This window comes from Petaurus breviceps, unplaced genomic scaffold (genome assembly GCF_028583685.1).
Source record: "Petaurus breviceps papuanus isolate PSGF00001 unplaced genomic scaffold, PetGlider_PUasm1.0 379, whole genome shotgun sequence".
NCBI lineage: Eukaryota > Metazoa > Chordata > Mammalia > Diprotodontia > Petauridae > Petaurus > Petaurus breviceps.
Window position 1 is genome coordinate 3870018 of NW_027186303.1, and position 21138 is coordinate 3891155.

Sequence of the window (21138 nt, forward strand, 5' to 3'; positions counted from 1 at the left end):
AATGATTTCTGGAGATGTGGGAGTAAGCATTAATAATTATGTAGGGAAAATAGACTTTGAGCTTTAGTAAATCATAGTACAATCTTTTTTTTTTACTTTAAAAAGCAAAAAAAAAAAGGGGGGGGCAGCCAGGTAGCACAGTGAGTAAGAGCACCGGCCCCAGTGTCAAGATGACCTGGGAATTGAATCTGGGCTCAGACACTTAGCACCCACCCAGAAACACCTGGCTGTGTAACCTTGAGCAAGTTACTTAACCCCAATTGCTTAGGGGCGGCCAGGTGGCTCAGTGAGTAAGAGCACCGGCCCCAGTGTCAGGATGACCTGGGGATCGAATCCGGGCTCAGATACTTAGCACCACACCCAGAAACACCTGGTCGTGTAACCTTGAGCAAGTTACTTAACCCCAATTGCTTAAAAAAAATAAAAAGCAAAAAAAATATTTACTTTGTAAATTTATCAAATGTTATTTTCAAATGAAAATTCACCTCTTTTTCCTTCCATTTCCCTGCCACCTACTTGTTCTCTTCCCCCTTCCCCTCTTGAGAAAACAAGAAAAACAAAGCCTCCTATTATGAACAAGCAAAAAAAATTCCTACATCGGTCATATCAAGAAAAAATGTATCACTCTTAGTGTGTCATTTCTCTATCAGGGGGCAGGCAGCCTGTGCACTTTTGAAAAAAGTGCTTTTTAAATGAAGTAATTATTGTAGATTTTCAAGCTTTTCTTTTTTGATTTCTCAGCCATAGCAAATTAGATGCTTGAAAGCAGAGGTGGCTGAATAATGACAGGAAATGGTCATACTTCTAAAGATTATAAATTACTCAGTGTCATTACACTTTTGCTTTTCCTTGTCTATAGTTATGTTGTACGTCTTATTGGCTAAAGTCTTAGACATTGTGTGGGACACCCATATCTAGTATAACACAAGAATTAAAATGACTTGATTTATAATGCAAAGGTCAAAGAAAATAACTCTTGGAAACCAGAATTTTTAACCATTTTAATGTAAACATGTATTTTAACTATTTTATTTCTGATTTTTGGCAGTCATCTCCTTATTTTCTAAGTTATGTTCTCATTTTAAAAAATGATTCCTGTTAACATTTGTTAAAATCTCCATGTGGTTTTTTTTGGGGGAAAGTATTACTTAGTGTTGTTATTATAGCTTTCTAAATTTTATTTGAAAGCTAAATTACATTGAGAATAGTTATCTCAGTAGCTGTTACCAGCTTGATCACACTGTAAAAGTAACTGTACGTCCTTAATCCCTGTCTAGCTTTCTGCTGACAAATTTTGCTCCTCTTCCTTTTTTGTTAGGAGGCAACACTGTTGGCTTGGAAACAGTGGTAAATTTGGAGTCAGAAGACCTAGGTTTTCATTCTGACTCTCACAATATTCATGACGTTCAGCTAGTCATCTAATTTCTTGGTCTAATTTCCTCATCTCTAAAATTAAAGGTTAGTCTAGGTAGCCCTTTGAACCCACACCATCTAATATATTCATTCATGTTGTTTCACAGATAAGACATGGGAAGAACTGGAGTTTTACGACTCCAGTCTCTAACAGGTTCGCTCTTGATCTGATCAGACAGGCAGACACCTTCTAAGACATTAACAATCATCTTTATTCTAGTTTATTCTTCTCAGAAAGGTTGCTGATAATGGCAGAACCAGCTCCTACAGCATTCGCTAATCACCCTTCTTGCAGGGGTGGCAAAAAGATGGGGCAACAACTCCTATGTCTCGATGGGGTCAATTGAGACAGGCACAGCTTGTGTACTCCCATAATTCCCTCAAGTCTTAGTGGGGCCTGATTGAGGCAGGTACATGTATTCCTCTATGCATTACCCATAGTTTCCCCCCTCCCTGAGCAGCGCCTACTTGCTTTATAGGGCAACAGACAAAGAAGACATCTTGCCAACATTAAACTCACAAGTTAACTTTAGCAATATCATCATTCTGTGCAAGCATAGTAAATATCAATTATGTCACCCCCTGTATCTCACAGTGCAGCTTCAGTAGGACTGCCTATCACTACAATTCTAGTAACTACTATTTAGAATCCTTGGGGCACCTCTGGAAGTTATGATCTAATACTTGGAAACTAGGCATTGCCATGACCATGGATCATGAGAAACTGAACTCTAAAAAGGATAACAAACTCCTTACATACAGTGTTTTATATAGGAAGTCTGGGATAATTATTTTCCTTTAAGGTTAAATACAATCCTTTTTAAGAGCAGTCATAATTCATATACAATTAATGTGCTTATTAATGTAGTATTATTAATTACATTAGTCAATAGAGTACTGTATGACATTTAATAATAAATGACAAATAAATGTTCAAAATTTGGAAGCCTTGGATAAGTGTGTGTGTAAAGGAAAATATCCCCATATTAATGTATTGTAATTTTGATTTAGGTAGTAATGTTGAAGTCTTAATGAGTGGAAATGTCAGATGTTACAATATTGTGGTAGAAGCCATGAAAATGTTCTCTAGCAGTGAAAAAATTCAAGAAATTGGTTGCTGTTTGTTACACAGGCTTACATTGGGTGAGTTATTTCTATTTTATTTTATCATTTAGTATTTCTGTTTAAATGTATTACAAGTACAATAACAATTTTTAGCCTCTTTACTGTAAAATGTAAGACTCCTGAGCTAAGATTTGGTCTAACTAGCCAAATTTAGGACTAAGATTTTCCTTTGAGTTCTTGATTTTAAAAAAGTGATCCTCTTAATGATTTAATCTGTTAAGTGAGGTAATTATGAGTTTGAGTGTTTCGTTATTTTCTCCTTTTCCTTTTTTCTAGTCTTCAAGGATACCTCATGACATAAATGTTCCTATTTATTTTCTTTGGGAAAATGAAAGGTCTTCTTTGGTTATATTCCAAATGTTGACATTTGAATGAAATGTTGAAAGTGGAACTAGAATAATCTCATCATTCATAGAAGAAATGGACCAAGTAATATGATTGAAGTTTTGAATAAATATTGGAACTTATCCCCTTCAGGGCAGTCAGGGAGAATGTGATAAACTCCTTCCGATGATACTGTTATTGCTAAAGACCTCCTTTGAGGTTTTCTTTCTTTTGAATACCCTAAGTGGTGGCAGATCTTATTTTGAAGTCAAATCTGGTATTTCTTTCTTTCTTTTTTTTTTCTTTTTGGAGGGCAATTGGGGTTAAATGACTTGCCCAAAGTCACATGGCTAGTAAGTGTGTCAAGCATCTCATTCTGGATTTGAACTCAGGTCCTCCTGAGTCCAGAACCGGTGCTCCATTTACTGTGCCACTTACCCGCCCCAAATCTGGTATTTCTTAAGTAGCTGAAAAGCATTCCATACTAAGTTTTTTTTTTAAAGGATTAAGTGTTTAAAAAAATTTTTTTTCTGGTTATAGTAAAAAGAATACTGAACAGTCAGAAAGCCTGAGTTCTAGTTCTAGTTCTGCTTCTGATACCAGCTGTGTGACCAGGGCAAATATTTAAATCCTATTTTCCAATTAGATGATCTCTAAAAAAAAATCTTCCAGTTTTAAGATTCTCTAATCTCTTTTGGTAAGGAAAGCAGAACAATCCCAGATTGTAAAGTAATGAAACTATAACTACTTTCTGTCGTTCACAAACTAAATTCTGAAAATATATCCAGTTGAAAAACTCTAAAATGTTTTCTATGATGAAAGTACTAAAGTTGGATGGCTAGATGGTGCTGTGGATAAAGCCTCAAGCCTGGAGTCAGGAAGAACTGAATTCAAATCTGGCCTCAGACACTTATTAGCTGTGTGACCCTGGGCAAGTCACTTAACCCAGTTTGCCTCAGTTTCCTCATCTGTAAAATGAGCTGGCGAAGAAAATGGCAAACCCCTCCAAGGATCTTTGTCAAGAAAATCCCATATGGGGTGATGAAGACTGAAATGACTGAACAACAAAAATTTTAACAAAGTTAGTCAGTAAATATTGTGTTTAGTTTGTGCTGGTCACTATGCTAAAATCTGGAAATATATTTTTAAGTGAAAAAGACAATTTTTGAAAGAAGAAACATGGAATTAACATTCTTGCTTTCAATGTGCTTGTTAAGGAATCATTTTCATTACTTTATTACAACTTTTGCTTTTGCTACTGGATTCCAAATATCTGAATGCATTGCTTATGGAGATACATATTTTTGCTTGGTACTATCCTATATATCCAGAACTTTTGAGCTTTTTTGTCTTTCTGCTAAGTTTCAGTCCCACATCACATCATCTTTTGGACATTTTAAACTGAATGTCTTATAGGCATCTAAAACTCAACTGTACAAAAGAGAACTCCTCTCTTCTCTCAAATACACTCTTCTTTTGAATTTGCCTATTACTTTCTTGGGTACCACCATTCTTCCATTTACCCTTACTCATAATCCTTGTTTCCTTACTGTCACTTATATTTAATCATATCACATATTTAATCAATTGCCAAATCTTGTCATTTCTATTTCTAAAGCATCTTTTACAGCTGTCCCCTTTTATCTATCCACAAGCCATCATATATAGTTCATATGAACATATAGTTCAAGCCCTAATATTCTCTAGTGATTGTCTTAATTTATTCATTTACTTTTAGTTATGAAAAATGCTCCAAATTAGCATTTGTCACCATATACCACAATAAATTCTATCTAGAGATAGAAAAGCTAAATATTAAGAAGGCTCAGCATAAAATAATTGAGAACAGTGAAAGGTTATGTTTTTCACAGTAGTGATTATGAAGAATAAATTTAAAAAACAGAAAAGATTATAAAAAATGACATAATTTTAGTTTTTAAAAGCAAACAAAGTTTTGCCTGAACTGATAAAGTGCAGCCAGAATAAGAGAAAAAGATATAGGTTGGGAGAAAAAAGTACACTTCAGTAGTAATGGTAATGGTATCAACACTGTGTCTGCCTCACTGTTGGTTTAGAATAGCAACATGGAAAAGATCTTATGGATGAAACCAAAAAGGTTTTTAAATATTTTTAAATATCAAAAGATTTTTGGATGACAGATTTTACTAAGGGATTTGATACAAATGTGTTTTTCCTCCCAATCTACATATATATATGTATATGTGTTTGTGTATGTGTGTGTGTATATATATATATATATATATATATGTATACAGCATAATAGGAAATAATTAAAAGAGGGAAACCACTAGAATTAATAGTGGTTAGGGAAGGTTTCCTGTAGAATGTGAGATTTTAGTTGAGACTGTAAAGAATCCAGTGAAATCAGTTCCATTCATGGGGGATAGCCAGAAAAACTTCCAGAGGTGAGAGATGGGAGTGTTTTGTTTGTAGAACAGGTAGGGGGCCAGTGTTACTAAATCAAAGAGTACATGTCAGGGAGTAAGAATAAGAAGAGATTGAAAAGGTAGGAGGGAGCCAGGTTATAAAGGGCTTTGAATGCCAAAAAACAGCATTTTGTATTTGTTCTAGGAGCCAATGGGAAGCTATTGTAATTCAATGAGGTGGTATGTGTGTGCGTGTATGTGTAAGAGAGACAGAGAGAGAGAGAGACAGACAGAGAGAGAGACAGAGAGACAGAGAGAGACAGAGACAGACAGAGAGAGAGACAGAGACAGAGAGAGACAGAGAGACAGAGACTGAGATATCATCAGATCTGTGTTTTAGTGACTGAATGGAATTGGAGTGGGAGAGACTTGGGGCATGTAGACCCACCAGCAGTCTATTTCAGTAATCAAGAAATGAGGGGATGAGAACTTGCATTAGAGTGGTAGAAGTGTCAGAGGAGAGAACAGGTCACATAAAGGAGATATTGCAAAGGTAAAATCAACAACAGCTTGTATACAGGGGCTGAGAGATAATAAGGAATCAAAGATGACCTAGGGTTGTGATCTTGAATGGTAGATGGGGAGAATGGTGTTATCTTTCATAGCTATAGAGGAGGTAGAAGGGAGTTAGAGGGAGGATTTAGGGGAAAATATAATAAATACCATTTTGGAGATACTGAGTTCAGGATGTCTACTGGACATCCAAATTGAGAAGTCTGAAAGGTAGTGGAGATGTGAGATTAGAGGTCAAGGAAGAGATTGAGGCAGAAAAGGTAGATTTGAGAATCATCAGTTTAAAAATAGAAATTAGGGGCAGCTAGGTGGTGCAGTGAATAGAGCACTGGCCCTGGAGTCAGGAGGACCTGAGTTCAAATCCAGATTCAGACACTTAACACACAAAAAAACCTTTGACCTTGGGAAAGTCACTTAACCCCAACTGCCCTCCAAAAATAAAAAAATTCTAAAAATAAAAAAAAAACAAAAATAGAAATGAAATTCATAGGTACTGATCAGATCATCAAGTGAAGTAATATAGAGGAAGACGAGAAGAGGACAAAGGACCTATGATTAGAAGACATGAACAAGAGGAGGATCTAGCAGTGTAGACAGCAAAGGTATGGTCAGATAGGTAGGAGGAAAACTGGGAGAGAGTGGTATCCTGAAAACCTAGAGAGAATAGATTATAAAGGAGGAGATAGTCGTCAGTAGTGTTAAAGGCTACAAAGAGGTTAAAAAGAATGAAGATTGAGAAAAGGCCATCAAATGTGGCAAAGAAGAGATCAATAGTAACTTTGGAGAGAAAAGTTATAGTGTAATGATGAAGTTGGAAGTCAGATTGTAAGGTATTAAGAAACAAAGTGTGAAGGCACCTTTGTAGTTGGAGTTTTCTAAGAGTTTAGCTACAAAGGGTGGAAGAGAAATAGGACAATAATTAGCACGGATAGAAGGATCAATTGAGGGTTTTTCAGCATAAGGGAAACACAAGCATATTTGTAGGCAGTAAAAAGGAAGCTGGTAGACAGGGAGAGTTTGAAAATACTTGAAAGATTGGGGCTCATAGAAGGGCCAGTGTGTTGGAAGAGACAGAAAGCAATGGGATTACTTGAACAGGTAGTGAGGTTAGTCTTGGTAAGGAGTAAGGCCAGGGTGAGACAGGGGTAGAGGAGAGAGTGGCAGAAGGCACCTGAGTGATGGCAGACAAGGAAGAGGGGAGAAGAGGGAATTCATGGGGCATGGCCTCATTTTCTTCTGTAAAATACGAGTCAAGGGGAACAGGAGCTATGGGATGTTTGAGAAGGGATGAAAAGTTTAGGAAGAGTCACAATGGATAGTGAGATTAGTGGGATAGTGAGTTGATTTGGGAGGTGCAGTAAGATTGCCTAGTAGCAGTGAAGGCTCAGTTCCTTGCTTCCCTGACTTCCTTTATGTCCCAACTAAAATCCTACCTTCTATAGGAAACCTTTCCAAATTCCTCTTAATTCTCTTCCTTCTATTAATTATTTGCTATTTAGCACATTCTTAATTTTTTTTACATGTTGTTATTTCACAGCTAAGACACAAGAGGCACTGGAGTTTTCAGACTCCAGCCTCTAACAGGTTCACTCTTGACCCACTTGACCACAAAGTAACAAAAGTTGTGCCTTCCTGAAAAACAAGCCTCCCACCACAGGCTCCATGTGACCACATGTAGCCTATGAGGGGGCAGAGTATATTTTCAAATCAGGAAAGGTCCTAAAATTCACCTAAACCTATTAAGGGGCAGGGAAGATCTTCAAATTCCCATAAGCTTTACAACATTCAACCCTAAAGGTTCCCTCAGGCAAAATATCAATTTCCCAGAATATATACGGTTTCTCAGAGGCAGAAGGTGCCATAGCCCATGTGACTCAGCACCTGATTGGCTCAGAGCCAAAAGGCATGAAAACCTATGTGTTACAGCTGTGAACTGGGCTAGACTTCAAAGAAGTAAGACATCTATGATTTATAAGGCAACATTTCTGTGTTCTAAAAGACACAGCATTGAGTCTGTGTATCGCTAGAAGAGTGGCCAACACTTCAAGGAAAAGGAATCAGTCATATATGCTTTTACCTTTAGACCTGGGAACAAGAGATTGTTATGGTTGTGGATGCTGAGAAATGTAACTCTTAAGAAATAATAAAAAAAAAATCCACTTTACACACACTAAAATCTACCTACCTTACAGTTGTTTCCCCTATTAGATTGTGAGACCCTTAAGGGCAGAAATGTATTCCCAATGGTTATCTGGGCTCCCATCTCTTGGGGCTGCTGTTGCTTGGCCAAGGTGAAGATATTGTTGAGAGGAGTTGGGCTGCCACAAGTATGGCTACCAACACTGTCACTGACTAATAACTTTCTAATTGATGTCTCAACCTGAATTCTCTCCTCATTCCAATATATACTCCACAAAACTGCCTAAATTTGATTGATTTCCCTAAAGTGCCTATTTGACCATTTTACTACCTGTAATGGTAATGGTAATTTGAAGTTCTTCCCTGCCCCTAAGAGAATTTGACAATCTTACCTGCCCCTTAATAGATCAAATGTAATCACATGGAGACTGTGGTGGGAGGAGTTTGCTGAACAGGTAGAGCAGGAAATGAGAGCAGTTAGAATGGAGGGAGGAGAGGATGCAGGCAACCAGACAACTAGGATTGTGATTGTTTGTAGAAAGGCCCAAACAGGGGGAGGGCTTTGGGATGATCTTGTTTCTTGCTGTGATAAGGTGTATTAACTTCTTTGTTGCTATGATGGATTTGGTTTTCTGGTGTTGGGATTTGACTTTCTGGTGTCTGAAAAAATGTTTTGCTTCTGCCTTCTATATGGAAAAATCTGTTATTTTTGCAATTCAGAACTACATTGGCATATTCATAGTTGCCATTGGTGTTGTGAATATTGCCTTGGCGATATACCACCTGCTTGGTAAATTGCTATGACTGTATGTTAACTCTAAGGTCATATATACATTAATCTCTTTGGTATTTAAACCCTTCAGCCCCTAGTCCCAATTTATATTCCTTGTATTTATAATGATATCAGTTTTGGATTGAGATTATGGAGATGCAGTATGATTGCTTAGCAGCAGTGAAGGTGACAGCCTAACCCCTCTTAATATCAACTTCACCTTTGTTGAACTGCTGTGACCAAGGAGCTCACAGTCCAAATCACAAAAAAGGAAAATGCTTAGGAAGAAGTATTTAAATCTGTTCAATAAATCTGTATAATACAGAACTGTAGTCTTCTTGTCTCTGACTCTTTAACACAGACTCTATGTTAAAACACTGACATCTCACTGAAAATAACCAGGTTGCAGGGGCCCTAAAATGTATGGTAATAAATAATTTTCTATCCAGATACTAAATCCTTTCCATGTTTGTCACACTTTGGAGTTGATCACGAGTTCTCACAAGCTATGCCAAGTGAACAAAAGCTCTACACAATGCCAGAAAGACATTGACTGTTATCTTGGAATCCAAATGAGTCTTCTTTCTGAGGACCAAAAGAATTTTCCATTTTTATGAAGATAATGGATTTTAGAATGGAGTATTTTCTTGCATTTCAGTGAAATATAAAAGTGAACATCTTTTTGTTCTGGGGAAAACTGAAATAATTTGTTATCTCATTTCTATGATTTCCTTTAACTACATAGAGGATGAAGTCTAACTTATTTCAATGAGTACTCTGTTCTTGACTTCTTCACTCTTCCCAAAAAGGTGCATGAGAGAGAGTCTGGAGATAGCTTATTTTCTGGAAAGGCTTTAATATTCTCTTCCTCCTCTTCCCCCCCTTTAATCTTTGACTTCTCCCAAGTCTCCCCAATTATTTTTTTTGGTCTTTTTGGAGGGGGGAAAGCAGGGCAATTGGGCTTAAGTGACTTGCCCATTACACAGCTAGTTAGTGTTAAGTGTCTGAGGCTGGGTTTGAACTCAGCTCCTCCTGACTCCAGGGTCGGTACTACTCTGTTCACTGTGCCACCTAGCTTCCCTCAGTCTCCCCAATTCTTAAATACACTCACTGGATACTATTATACTTGCCAACTGTTGTCTGCATTTGTCCGTTTCCACTTTCAGCAAATCCTTTGAAAAAGGGTCTATCATCAGTGCCTTTGCTTCCTCTTTTCTCCTTTGTTTTCTTACCTCTTCATTCACCTGAAACCATTCTCTCCTAACCACTCTCCTTATTGCAAAAATCTCATGACCGCTTCTTGATCCTTATCCTTGTGCTTTGTGCAGCATTTGAAACTTTTAATCATATTATCCTTCTGGATGCTCTGTACAGATTTTCTGACTGATTTCTCTTGCTTCTTCTACCTATCTGTTTTTGTCTGACTGAAGTGCTTTCTTTGTCCATGTCCTGCCTACTAATTGTGCATAACCCTGAACTCTGTGCTCTATATCCTCTTCTCTTTTCTTTTTACACTAGTTGTCTTTCAGAAGATAAATAGTCCTAGTCTCTCTCCTGGGCTCTGGTCCTACATTACCAACTGCTAGTTTGACATTTTGATGGATTTTCCTTTTGGCATCTCAAACTCAACATGTCCAAAACAACTCGTTATTTCTCTCAACTTTTACCACTCTGAATTTTCCTATTACTGTTGAGGGCACCACCCTCCTTTCAGTCACTCAGGTTTACAACCCTGTTGTCATCCTTGATTCCTTTGACAGAGAGCAGTTACTGCATGTATCCTGTTGCCAAATCGTGGAATTTCTTGTATACATCCTCTTCTTTCCACTCACACAATTTCCTCTCTAGTTTAGGCCTTCACCATCTTTTATCTATCTCCTTAATGAAAGGATTTGTTGTGTGAAATTTGGATTCAAAATTTGAAGTCAAAGGGTTGCACTTGAGGATCTAGATGGCCACATGTGACCTCGAGGCTGCAGGTTCCCTACCCCTGAATTCTAGACTACTGTAATAATATTCTAATTGAGCTCCCTGCCTCAAGTCTGTCTTCCAGGCAGTTGTCATATAAATTTTGCCATATCACATCCCTGCTCCATAAGATCAAAATCAGTACACTTTTATTAAATAGTTACTATGTGCCAGACACTGTGCTAATAACTGGGAATATAAATATAAATATTGAAAGATAATCCTTGCCTTCAAGGAGCCCATGTTTTTAAAATTGAGTTCCAAATTTTCTCCTTCCCTCTCCATTCCCCTCATTGAGAAAAGGCAAGCAATTTGATATAGGTTATACATGTGTAGTTATGCAAAACATATTTCCATATTAGTCATATTATAAAAGAAACCATAAACAAAAATAAAGTAAAAAAAGTATGCTTCAGTTTGTATTCAGACTTCATCAGTTCTTTCTCTGGGGATGGACAGCATTTTTCATGGTAAGTCCTTCACAGTTGTCTTGGATCATTGTATTGCTGAGAATAGCTAAGTTATTCACAGTTGATCATCTTATAATACTGCTATTAATGTGTACAATGTTCTCCTGATTCTACTAATTTCATCTTGAATCAGTTCAGGTAAGTCTCTCTAGGTTTTTCTGAGAGTATCTAGCTCATAATTTCTTCTGTCACAACAGAATTCCATCACAATTACATATCACAAATTGTACATCCATTACCCAATTGATGGACATCCCCTCAATTTCCAACTTTGCTACCAAAAGGAATTACTATAAATATGTGGGTGTAATTCCAAATTGCTGTACATAGTGGTTGAATCAGTTCACAACTCCGCCAACAGTAGTGTCTCAATTTTCACCCATCTCCTCCAACATTTATCTTTCTCTTTTTCTGTCCTATAAGTCAATCTAATAGGTGTGAGGTAGTACCTCAATATTAGTTTGCATTTCTCCAATTGTAAAGCCAATCACGAGCAGTTCTCCTGAGGACTGCTGCTGTGAATAACTTTAAGGGTCTAATCTTATAGTATAACGAACTCTCTATTTATTCAGCAATAAACTAAAGCATAGCATTCAAGAAACTAAAGTATGACATTCACAACAATGTAACATAAAAACAACAATGTAACATAAAAAATTATTATGGAGGCCACATAGTATTAAACAAAACATATCATTCAGTATATCTTATAGTCATCTTTAAGGGGTAGCAGAAAATACAAACACCACACACATCTAGGTCACAGTAAGGTACAATTTCCTCAGTCACTACAGAGTATCCAAGTAAAATACTGTTTTATCTTGACTAGGGGCTGGCTTCCAATTATCCTTAAGCCAGTTATCCTTAAGGGGTAGCAGAAAGTACAAACACCATCCACCCCACAGTAAGTTACAAATCTCATCAGTCAATACAGAGCATTCAAAAGTAAAGTCCTCTTTCATCTTGACTTGAGGCTGGCTTTCAAACCTCATGGCTCCTCCATAGGCTGACCACTCTCAACCCTTGCCTGAATTCACACATAGGCAGATCTCCACTCCTGTTCCATATCTCAGCTCATAGGGACTGCTCCACTCCAAGCTCCTCGAAGTTTCTGTTTCTAGCAAAACAAAGCTTAACAGGGTTACAACAATATTTACAACATTACCAGGGCTATCATCCCAATTCACTTTCTGTCTGAGAAACCAATATAGAACAACAGATAGGGATTCTGTCTGAGGAATTAACACAGATCAGCAGACAAGGCCTCTGTCTGAGAAATCAGCACAGATCAACAGACAGAGCATGAACATCACAAACATTCTCTTTCTCAATTCTGCCCACTCCCAGCTTGCTAGTGCTCTTATCTGCTTCTTCCTGTTCCACTCTCTTTGCAAGCTCCTCCTACCATGGGGTCCCATATGATTACATTTAGCTTATTAAGGGGCAGCTGAAATCTTCAAATTCCCTTCAGCCTATTAAGAATAATACAATGTATACATACTGTTTCCAATCAAACACTCTTGATACAATCAAAGAGTAGGCTTAAAGGCACTTGATTAGCTAAAATTCAGAAAACTAAAACTTAGAAAAAACAGCAAAAAATCCTCTTCTGCTTGTTATTACACCAATCAGCAGTTATGTAGAATGTTTTTTCTTATGGCTATAGATAGCTTTGATTACTTCATCTGAAAACTGACTGTTCGTATTTTTTGATCATTTGTCAATTGAGGAATGGCTCTTATTTTATAAAAAGAATTCTTGAATTAGAAGTTGAACTATTTTCCTCTGGGGAAATTCCTTCCAACTATGAAATTTTGTAATCTTCTTAAAGTGCTTTTTGCTCCATCAAGTGCTATGTAAATGTGAGCTATTATTATTAAAGGATTCTGGATCAGTCCTATGTACAATGAGTTGCTATACTTTTTTGATGATGAAAGGAGCAGTGAAAGAAAAGCATTACTTTTGCTCAGTTTCATTGCATAGTTAATTAGATAATTAAATGGTAAAAATGTGAAACAATTTGCCAAAAAATGTATAGAAACATGCTAAGCTATTTTTAAGAAAAGTATTACTTGGTTGTAAAGACCTTAAAAGGTGAAGAATAAGCATCCTATGATTTAAATGTATGTAAAATTCTGTTAATGTACATTTAACTTATAATTTGTTTTCAGATAATTTCTTTAATATCCTGGTTTTAAATGAAGTTCATGAGGTTATCGTGAAAGCTCTTAAAAAATATTCAGAAAATGCAACCTTACAGACTGCAGCACTAAGCTGTTTGACTCTCCTCAGTAAGTAAACTTTGCCTTGATGTGTTTAAAAAAAAGTAGCTTAAATGCTAGCTTACATGTTGGTGCTCTGTCTGTTGTATACATCTTTAAATGCTGAAAGATTTATTTGTTCTTGCTTTTTTCATAGTGCACAAAAAAGAGGTAGTGATATACTCTTCTGCCCAAAAAGCAACCCATTAATTCAAAGCTCTATCCATGGGATGATTTATCAAGGAAACAAAGCTTCAATGACTAACCCACTGAAACTAATAATTTGCAATTTTGATTTCTGTATATGATGTGATCTCATCAATTTTATTTATTCAAACTTTTTCATATAATTTGGCTTTGAATATTAGTTGCCTTCTTTGCATTCATTTTGCAATTGTTTTCTAATTAATTCTTTAGTCTCTTAATTTTTGTAAATTCTGTTTTAACTCATGATTAAACTAGAACTTATTTACTCTGGGATACTTTCTTTATTATTTTAATCATTAACTGGAGGTGGTGGGAAGGAGTGGAGAAATGGACATAGAATTGCTTTTTCTTTACTTCCATTTTTGTTCACATCTTACTTGTTAGATCAGTTTGAGATCTATCTGATTTATTAGATTCAAGTGTTTGTTTTGTTTTGAGAGGGAAGGTGCAAAAGAGAAGTGAGAATGAGAAGAAAGATAAAATGTATGATTAACAGTCAAAGTTATTAAGTACCTGCTTTGTACCAGGGACTGTGCCAGACACTGGCATTACAAGTACAGATAATGAAATTATCCCTACTCATGGGGAGTTTACATTCTAATGGCTACTTGCCTCCTTCTATGCTTCACTTTTTTATTATCGACATGGGAAATATCTTACTGAATACTAAAGGCTATGTGGGATCTTTATAAGATAAATCTTTTAGGAATAGAAATGTCTTCTTGCTAAAAGGAAAGTTCTTGAAAGTTGTGTCTTTGTTTTCTTAATGTAATTTAACATTTTAATTTAGTATTTATTTTAAACATTCTTTTCTTTTTAAAGTATGTCTTCCAAATTTTCTCCCTTCCTGTCACTCCCCTCCCCCACCCACCGAAAAGGCAAGTAATACACTATCAATTATACATGTGAAATGATAACAAAATGTATTTTCTTGTTAGCCATATTTCCAAAACAAGAAAATAAGAAAAAATTTTACATTAGGTGCACTCAGAGTTCATCCGTTCTTTCTATGGAGGTGGATAGTATTTTTCTTCTTGAGTTCTTTGGAACTCAGTGAGAATGATGGTCAAGTGTTATGTGCCCCTCCCTCATCCCCACTTCCCCCTCTATTGTAAAAACTCTTCTTTGCACTCCTCTTTTATAAATAGACCCCATTTGTACTTCTCCCTTCCCCCTTATTCCAGTGCACCCCTCTTTCTCACTATTTTGTTTTTGGAAGGCATTCCAACATAATTGGTTCACACCCATGTCCTCTGTCTATGTAAAGTCCTTTTTTTTTTTCATTTTTCAAATGCTTTATTAACTTCTGATTTACATAATTCATTTGTGCCAGATTTTTAGTTACAAATTTTCTCCCCATTTTTCCCCTACCCACCGCCCCAAAATAGCAGTCCCACAGGATATCCCCTCCTCCAATCTGCTCTTTCCCATATCTTCCCCCATACCCCCTTTGACTTTTCCAGTAGGGCATAGTGTATCTCTATGCCCCAGTGCCTGTATATCTTATTTCCCAATTACATGTAAAATAGTATTAATAATAGTGTGTATATATATATGTATATATATATATATATTTAAACATTTGATTTTAAAACTTTGAATTCCAGATTCATTCTCTTCCTCCCTTGTCACCCACCCTTACTGGGAAGATAAGCAGTTCAGTATAGGTTGTACATGTGTAGCTAATGCAAAACATTAACATAGTAGATATATTGTAAAAGACTGACTATATTTCCCTCCCTCCTATCCCACCTTCCACTTGTTCTATTCTCTACTTTGATCCTATCCCTTTTCAAAAGTGGGTGCTTCCAACTTCCCTTCCCCCCCAGCCTGCCCTCCCTTCCATCATTGCCCCTCTCATCCCCTTCCCCCTACTCTCCTGTAGGGTGAGATACACTATTTAGTGTGTATTTCATTCCCTCCCTGAGCCCAATTCAATGAGAATAAGGTTGACCCATTACCTTTTTGCCTTCCTATTCTTCACCTCCATTGTAACCATTTTCCCTTGCCTCTTCTATATGAGATAGTTTACCCCATTCTGTCTCTCCCCATCTCCTCTCATTATATTCCTCTCTCACCTCTCAATTTCACCTTTTAAGTATCATCCCTTCCTATTAAAATGGTCCTGTGCCCTCTATCTATATCTGTAAACATATATACACACATTCACATATGTATTCATATGCCCGTATACCCTCTGATATAGACATATATATTTCTATTCCCTTCAACCATTTTCATACTGAGAAAAGTTTCATCAATTACAATTATAATTTTTCCATGTAGTAATATCAATAGTTCAACTTTGATAAGTTCCTTATGATTTCTTTTCCCTGTTTATCTCCTCATGCTTCTCTTCTTGTATCTGAATGTCAAATTTTCTATTCAACTCTGGTTTTTTCATCAAGAATGCTTGAAAATCCTCTATCCCACTGAATGACCATATTTTCCCCTGAAACATGATACTCAGTTTTGCTGGGTAGGTGACTCTTGGTCTCAATCCCAGCTTCTTTGCCCTCCAGAGTATCATATTCCAAGCCCTTCGATCCCTCAGTGTAGAAGCTGCCAGATCCTGGGTTATCCTGGTTGTGTTTCCACAATATTCAAATTGTTTCTTCCTGGCTGCTTGTAATATTCTCTCCTTGATCTGGGAATTTTGGAACCTGGCTATAATATTCCTAGGAGTTTTCTTTTTGGAATCTTTGTCAGGAGGTGATCGGTGGATTCTTTCAACCTCTATTTTGCCCTCTGGTTCTAAAACATCAGGGCAGTTTTCCATGAGAATTTCTTGGAGGATGATTTCTAGGTTCTTTCTTTGATCTTGGCTTTCAGGTAGTCCAATAATTTTTAAATTATCTCTCCTGGATCTATTTTCCAGGTCAGTGGTTTTTCCCATGAGATATTTCACATTGCCTTCTATTCTTTCATTTGTTTGGATCTGTTTAACAGCATCTTGATTTCTCATAAAGTCACAAGCTTCCATTTGCTCCAATCTAATTCTGAAGGAATGATTCTCCTCAGTGAGCTTTTGAGATTCTTTTTCCCTCTGGCAAATTTGGCTTTTTAAGGCATTCTTCTCCTCATTGCCTTTTTGAGCCTCTTTTGCCATTTGAGTTAGTCTGTTTTTTAAGGTATTATTTTCCTTAGTCAGGCTGTTGACTCTCATTTCATAATTTTCTTGCATCATTCTCATTTCTCTTCCCAATTTTTCCTCCCCTTCTCTTATCTGCTTCTTAAGGTCCTCTATGGCCTGCAACCAGCTCATATTTTCCTTTGAAGCTTTTGGTGCAGGAGTTCTGACTTCACTGTTTTCCTCCTGTTCCATACTTTGTTCCTTTTTGTCCCCAAAATAGGAATCTAATGTTGGAATCTTCTGTCTGCTTTGTTTCCTTTGCCTGCTCATTTTGCCACTCAATTACTTAACTTTTGGGCTTTTTGCCACAGTAGGACTCTGCCACCAGACAGGGGAACTTTCATCCCAAACAGTGGAGTTTTCTCAGCTGCTGGAGGTATTAGTTGGGTGCCCTCTCTGAAGCCTCCACATGCTCTGGCGAGCTGGTCACACACCCCAGGACCTCCACCCTAGACTGCAATCCAGATCTAAGCAGCTTAAAGCAAGAACGATTACCCCTCAGACTGGTGGCTTGGTCCCCCTACACTCTTGCAGGCCAGGAGCTGAAGCTGCCATGTGGTGGCTGCACCACAGCCCTCAGTGACTTCTTGCCCCAGGGGAAAAAGCCGATGCACTCCCAACTACTATGTCCCAAATTCCACAGTGCACTGATCTCTTACTTTGTCCTTAGCATCTATGTGTTGATAATTCTGGATCACCACAGCTGCTGGTGATCTGGAGTCCCTTCAGTAGGGGGCTAGTCAGGCCTGCCATGCGGCTGAAACTTCAAGGTGGAGCTGGGCTCGGCTTCCAGAGCACTGCTCTGGTCGATTCCTGCTGGTCTGCCAGGCTGTCCTCAGTGGGAGGTTAGCTTCTCTGTGTCATTTTGTGGGTTCTGTAGCTCCAAAATTTGTTCAGAGTCACCTTTTACATGGATTGGAGGTGGTGAGAGCCAGAGCTGCATGGCAGTCCTGTTTCTACTCTGCCCCCCTGTAAAGTCCTTTTAACTTCTGTAATAATGATAGAGTTCTTAGGAGTTTTATGAATCAACTTCCCATATAGAAATGTAAACAGCTTAAGTTTATTGAGTCTCTTATGATTACTCTTTCATATTTACATATTTATGCTTCTCTTGAGTCTTGCGTTTGATTGTCAGGTTTTCTGTTCATCTCCAGTATTTGCATAAAAATGCTTGAATGTCCTCTATTTATTAAATATCCATTTTTCACCCTGAAGGTTTACACTCAATTTTGCCAGGAAGGTTATTAATGGTTGTAATCCATAGTTCCTTTGTTTTCCAGAATATCATATTCTAAGACCTTTTTTTTTTTTTTTTAAAGCAATTGGGGTTAAGCAATTTGCTCAAGGTTACGCAGCCAGGTGTTTCTGGGTGGGTGCTAAGTATCTGAGCCCAGATTCAATCCCCAAGTCGTCCTGACACCAGGGCCAATGCTCTTACTCACTAAGCCACCTGGCCACCCTTATATTCTAAGACTTCTACTCCTTTAATGTGGAAGCCAGTAAATCTTGTTTGATCCTGACTGTGGCTCCATGATATTTCAATTGTTTCTTTCTGACTATTGTAGTATTTTCTCTTTGTCCTGGGAACACTGGAACTTGGCTATAATATTCCTGGGACTTTTCATTTTGGAATGCCTTTCATGAGGTGATAGGTGGATTCTTTGAATTCCTATTTTACTTCCTGGTTTTAGAAGATTGGGGAAGTTTTCATTGATAATTTCTTGAAAAAAAAAAAGGTCTTCTTTCTTTGATCATGTGTTTCAGGTAATCCATTGATTTCTTAAATTATTTCTCCTGGATCTATTTTCTTGGTCAGTTGTTCTTCCAATGAGATATTTCAGTTTCTTCTTTTTTTATTGTCTTACCTTTGTTTATTTGCTTCTTGATAACTCATGGAGTCATTCCTTCCATTTACCCAGTTTTGTACATCTTTTTCCATTGACTAATTCTACTTTTTAAAGAGTTCTTTTCTTCTGTGAATTTTTGTATCTCATTTTCCATTTTGTCATTTCTGGCTTTTTAAGGAGTTCTTCAGTGGATTTTTGTGCCTCTTTTACCATTTGACCAATTGTGTTTTTTCAGGTATTATTTTCTTCATTTTTTTTTTTGTGTAACTTTTACAAAGCTCAGAATTCTCTTTTCATAATTTTCTTGCATCACTCTATTTTTTTCCTCCCAAATTTTTGGCTATGACTCATATTTTTTCTTTAACTCTTGCAGGAATTCTTGTTGTATTTGGGTCAATTAGCATTTTTCTTTGAGACTTTGGTTGTAGCTGTTTTCACATTTTTTTCTTGACTGTATGCCTTGGTCTTTCTTGCCACTATAGTAGCTTTTTATGCTGAAATTCCTTTTTTTTTAATTGTTTGGTCATTTTTTCAGCTTATTTCTTTACTTTGACTTTCATGTTAAAGTTAGGTTGTGCTTACCTGGGGCTGGGGAGACAGTGAGCCAAGCTTCAGGCTTTTTTATGCTGTTGTTTTCAGAGATAGTTTGTGGTGGGGGTAGGTGGAGAGTTCTGGAAATTGTTGGTGCTTTCAAGGTGGTATGATCCTGGGAGAGGTATTGTCAGTTTTCTCCTGAAGGGCTCTTTGTCCACTGCTTTTTGCTTTGGTTCTGTACTCCCAGGGCTCCTGTTCCCTTGCCACAAACTCTCAGTGCTTTTTTCTACCCTTGAACTATGACTTCAAACTGCCTGTGGACAATAAACTTGCCAGTCAGTGACAGCTGTATCCAGTACCAGCAAAGGGGCCCCAGTAATCTCTTTCTGACCAGTGGTTCAAGTCCACTATCGTCTCTGGTCTGAGAATTTCTGAGGCTACTGTTGCTGCTGAGGCTGTAGTTGCCACAGCAATGTGTATGGAGTCTGGACAGGCCTCCATCTGGGTGCCCCCTACTTCTCCTGATGACCTCTTAAGTTTTCTTAGGTTGAAAAAATGTCTTACCCCACCCTTTTTTGTTCACTACTGCTCCAAATTTGATTTCAGACATTATTTTAAAGTTGCTTTGAGGGAGATGTTGAGAAAGTGCTTCTGAGTAGCTACCTTTTATCTGCTATCATGGTTCTGCTGTCTCCCCCAAGCCCCCTGATCTTAATGTAATTTAAAGGAGATTTAAAAAATAAAATCTCTCAAAACTTTAGGAATTTTATTAAAACTCTACTTGATTTTGCTCTAAAATATTTGAAAAGTAATGCATTGATCAGAATTCTTCATGGAGTAGAAGTTGGGGGCCAGAATAATATATGAATAATTAGCTTGGAAACTCTTAACAAAATAGTTTCCCAACGAATCTTTTCATTTATTCACTCGTATTCCAGAATATATTGATCTGGCTAAAAGTAGTACTTTCTTAAGTGTTCATTTATTTATAACAATTTTCTTTAAACCCAAAAAATTCCATAGAGAAATGTGTTGAATAGTAATAGCTAATTGCTAAAATTTATATAGTGTTTTCTGTGTGCCAGGCCCTGTGCTAAGTGCTTTATAATTATTATTATCTAATTTAATCCTCTCAACAACCTTGGGATATAGTAACTATTATTATGCCCATTTTACAGATGAGAAAATTGGGGCAAACAAAAGCTAAGTAACTTGCCCAGGATTGCACAACTAATAAGTGTGTAAGGCCAGATTTCAAATCATGTCTTCATAGCTCCAGGCCTAGTTGCTCCAGAATTGTGATTTATTCAATTATGGAGCTGGACTCAAAACTATTAATGTATTCAACATAGTCACAAGTTGCTTTTAAAGAAGATGTCAATGCTTTATCCAATAGGTTGATCATATTAATCACAGAAATTTTCCAAATGATATATGCTCATTAGTCATTGTAATATATTTTGGGAAGGGTAATATTAATAAGAAGAGCATTGAGACGGTTACATTTTAGTCTAGTCTTCTGGTCATAATTGACAAATATTGAAATTCCCTAACACAGAGAACCAATTGGGCCCTCAGCTGTAGGACCTTCTACACTCTCTCCCATTTCTATTTTTCATACATTTAATTTAATTCACTTTTCTTCAATTAATAAACATTTATTTTTCTTGACTTATTCCCCTTCACCTCCCCCTTACCCCCCTCCAAGAAAAAAAGTAAAACAAAGCTTTTGTAACAGTTATGCATTGGTCAAGCAAAATAAATTCCCATTGGCCATGTCCAAAAATGAGTGTCTCTTTTGTGAAGTAAAATCATAATTAACTTTTTTGAGGGTGACAATTTTAAGTACTGTTCATTTAAGAATAATCTTAGATAAAATAAACATTGGTTCAACTTAAATGAGAGAAAGGAAAAAGTAATTTAGTGATATATGTAGTTGATCTAAGAATTGTGACAGTTGGATTTATGCTAGGAGTGGAGTGCCA

General features: G+C 37.0%; 1 protein-coding gene across 2 annotated transcripts in view; it reads left to right on the top strand.

Moving 5' to 3' along the window:
• Positions 1–21138, top strand: part of LRRK2 (leucine rich repeat kinase 2) — a 244910-nt gene that overhangs the window by 31379 nt on the left and 192393 nt on the right. For both annotated transcript variants that reach the window (XM_069099462.1, XM_069099463.1), the window contains exons 7-8: positions 2425–2556; positions 13343–13462. In XM_069099462.1, the coding sequence (XP_068955563.1) occupies positions 2425–2556; positions 13343–13462 (252 nt within the window). The remainder of the gene's footprint in view (positions 1–2424; positions 2557–13342; positions 13463–21138) is intronic.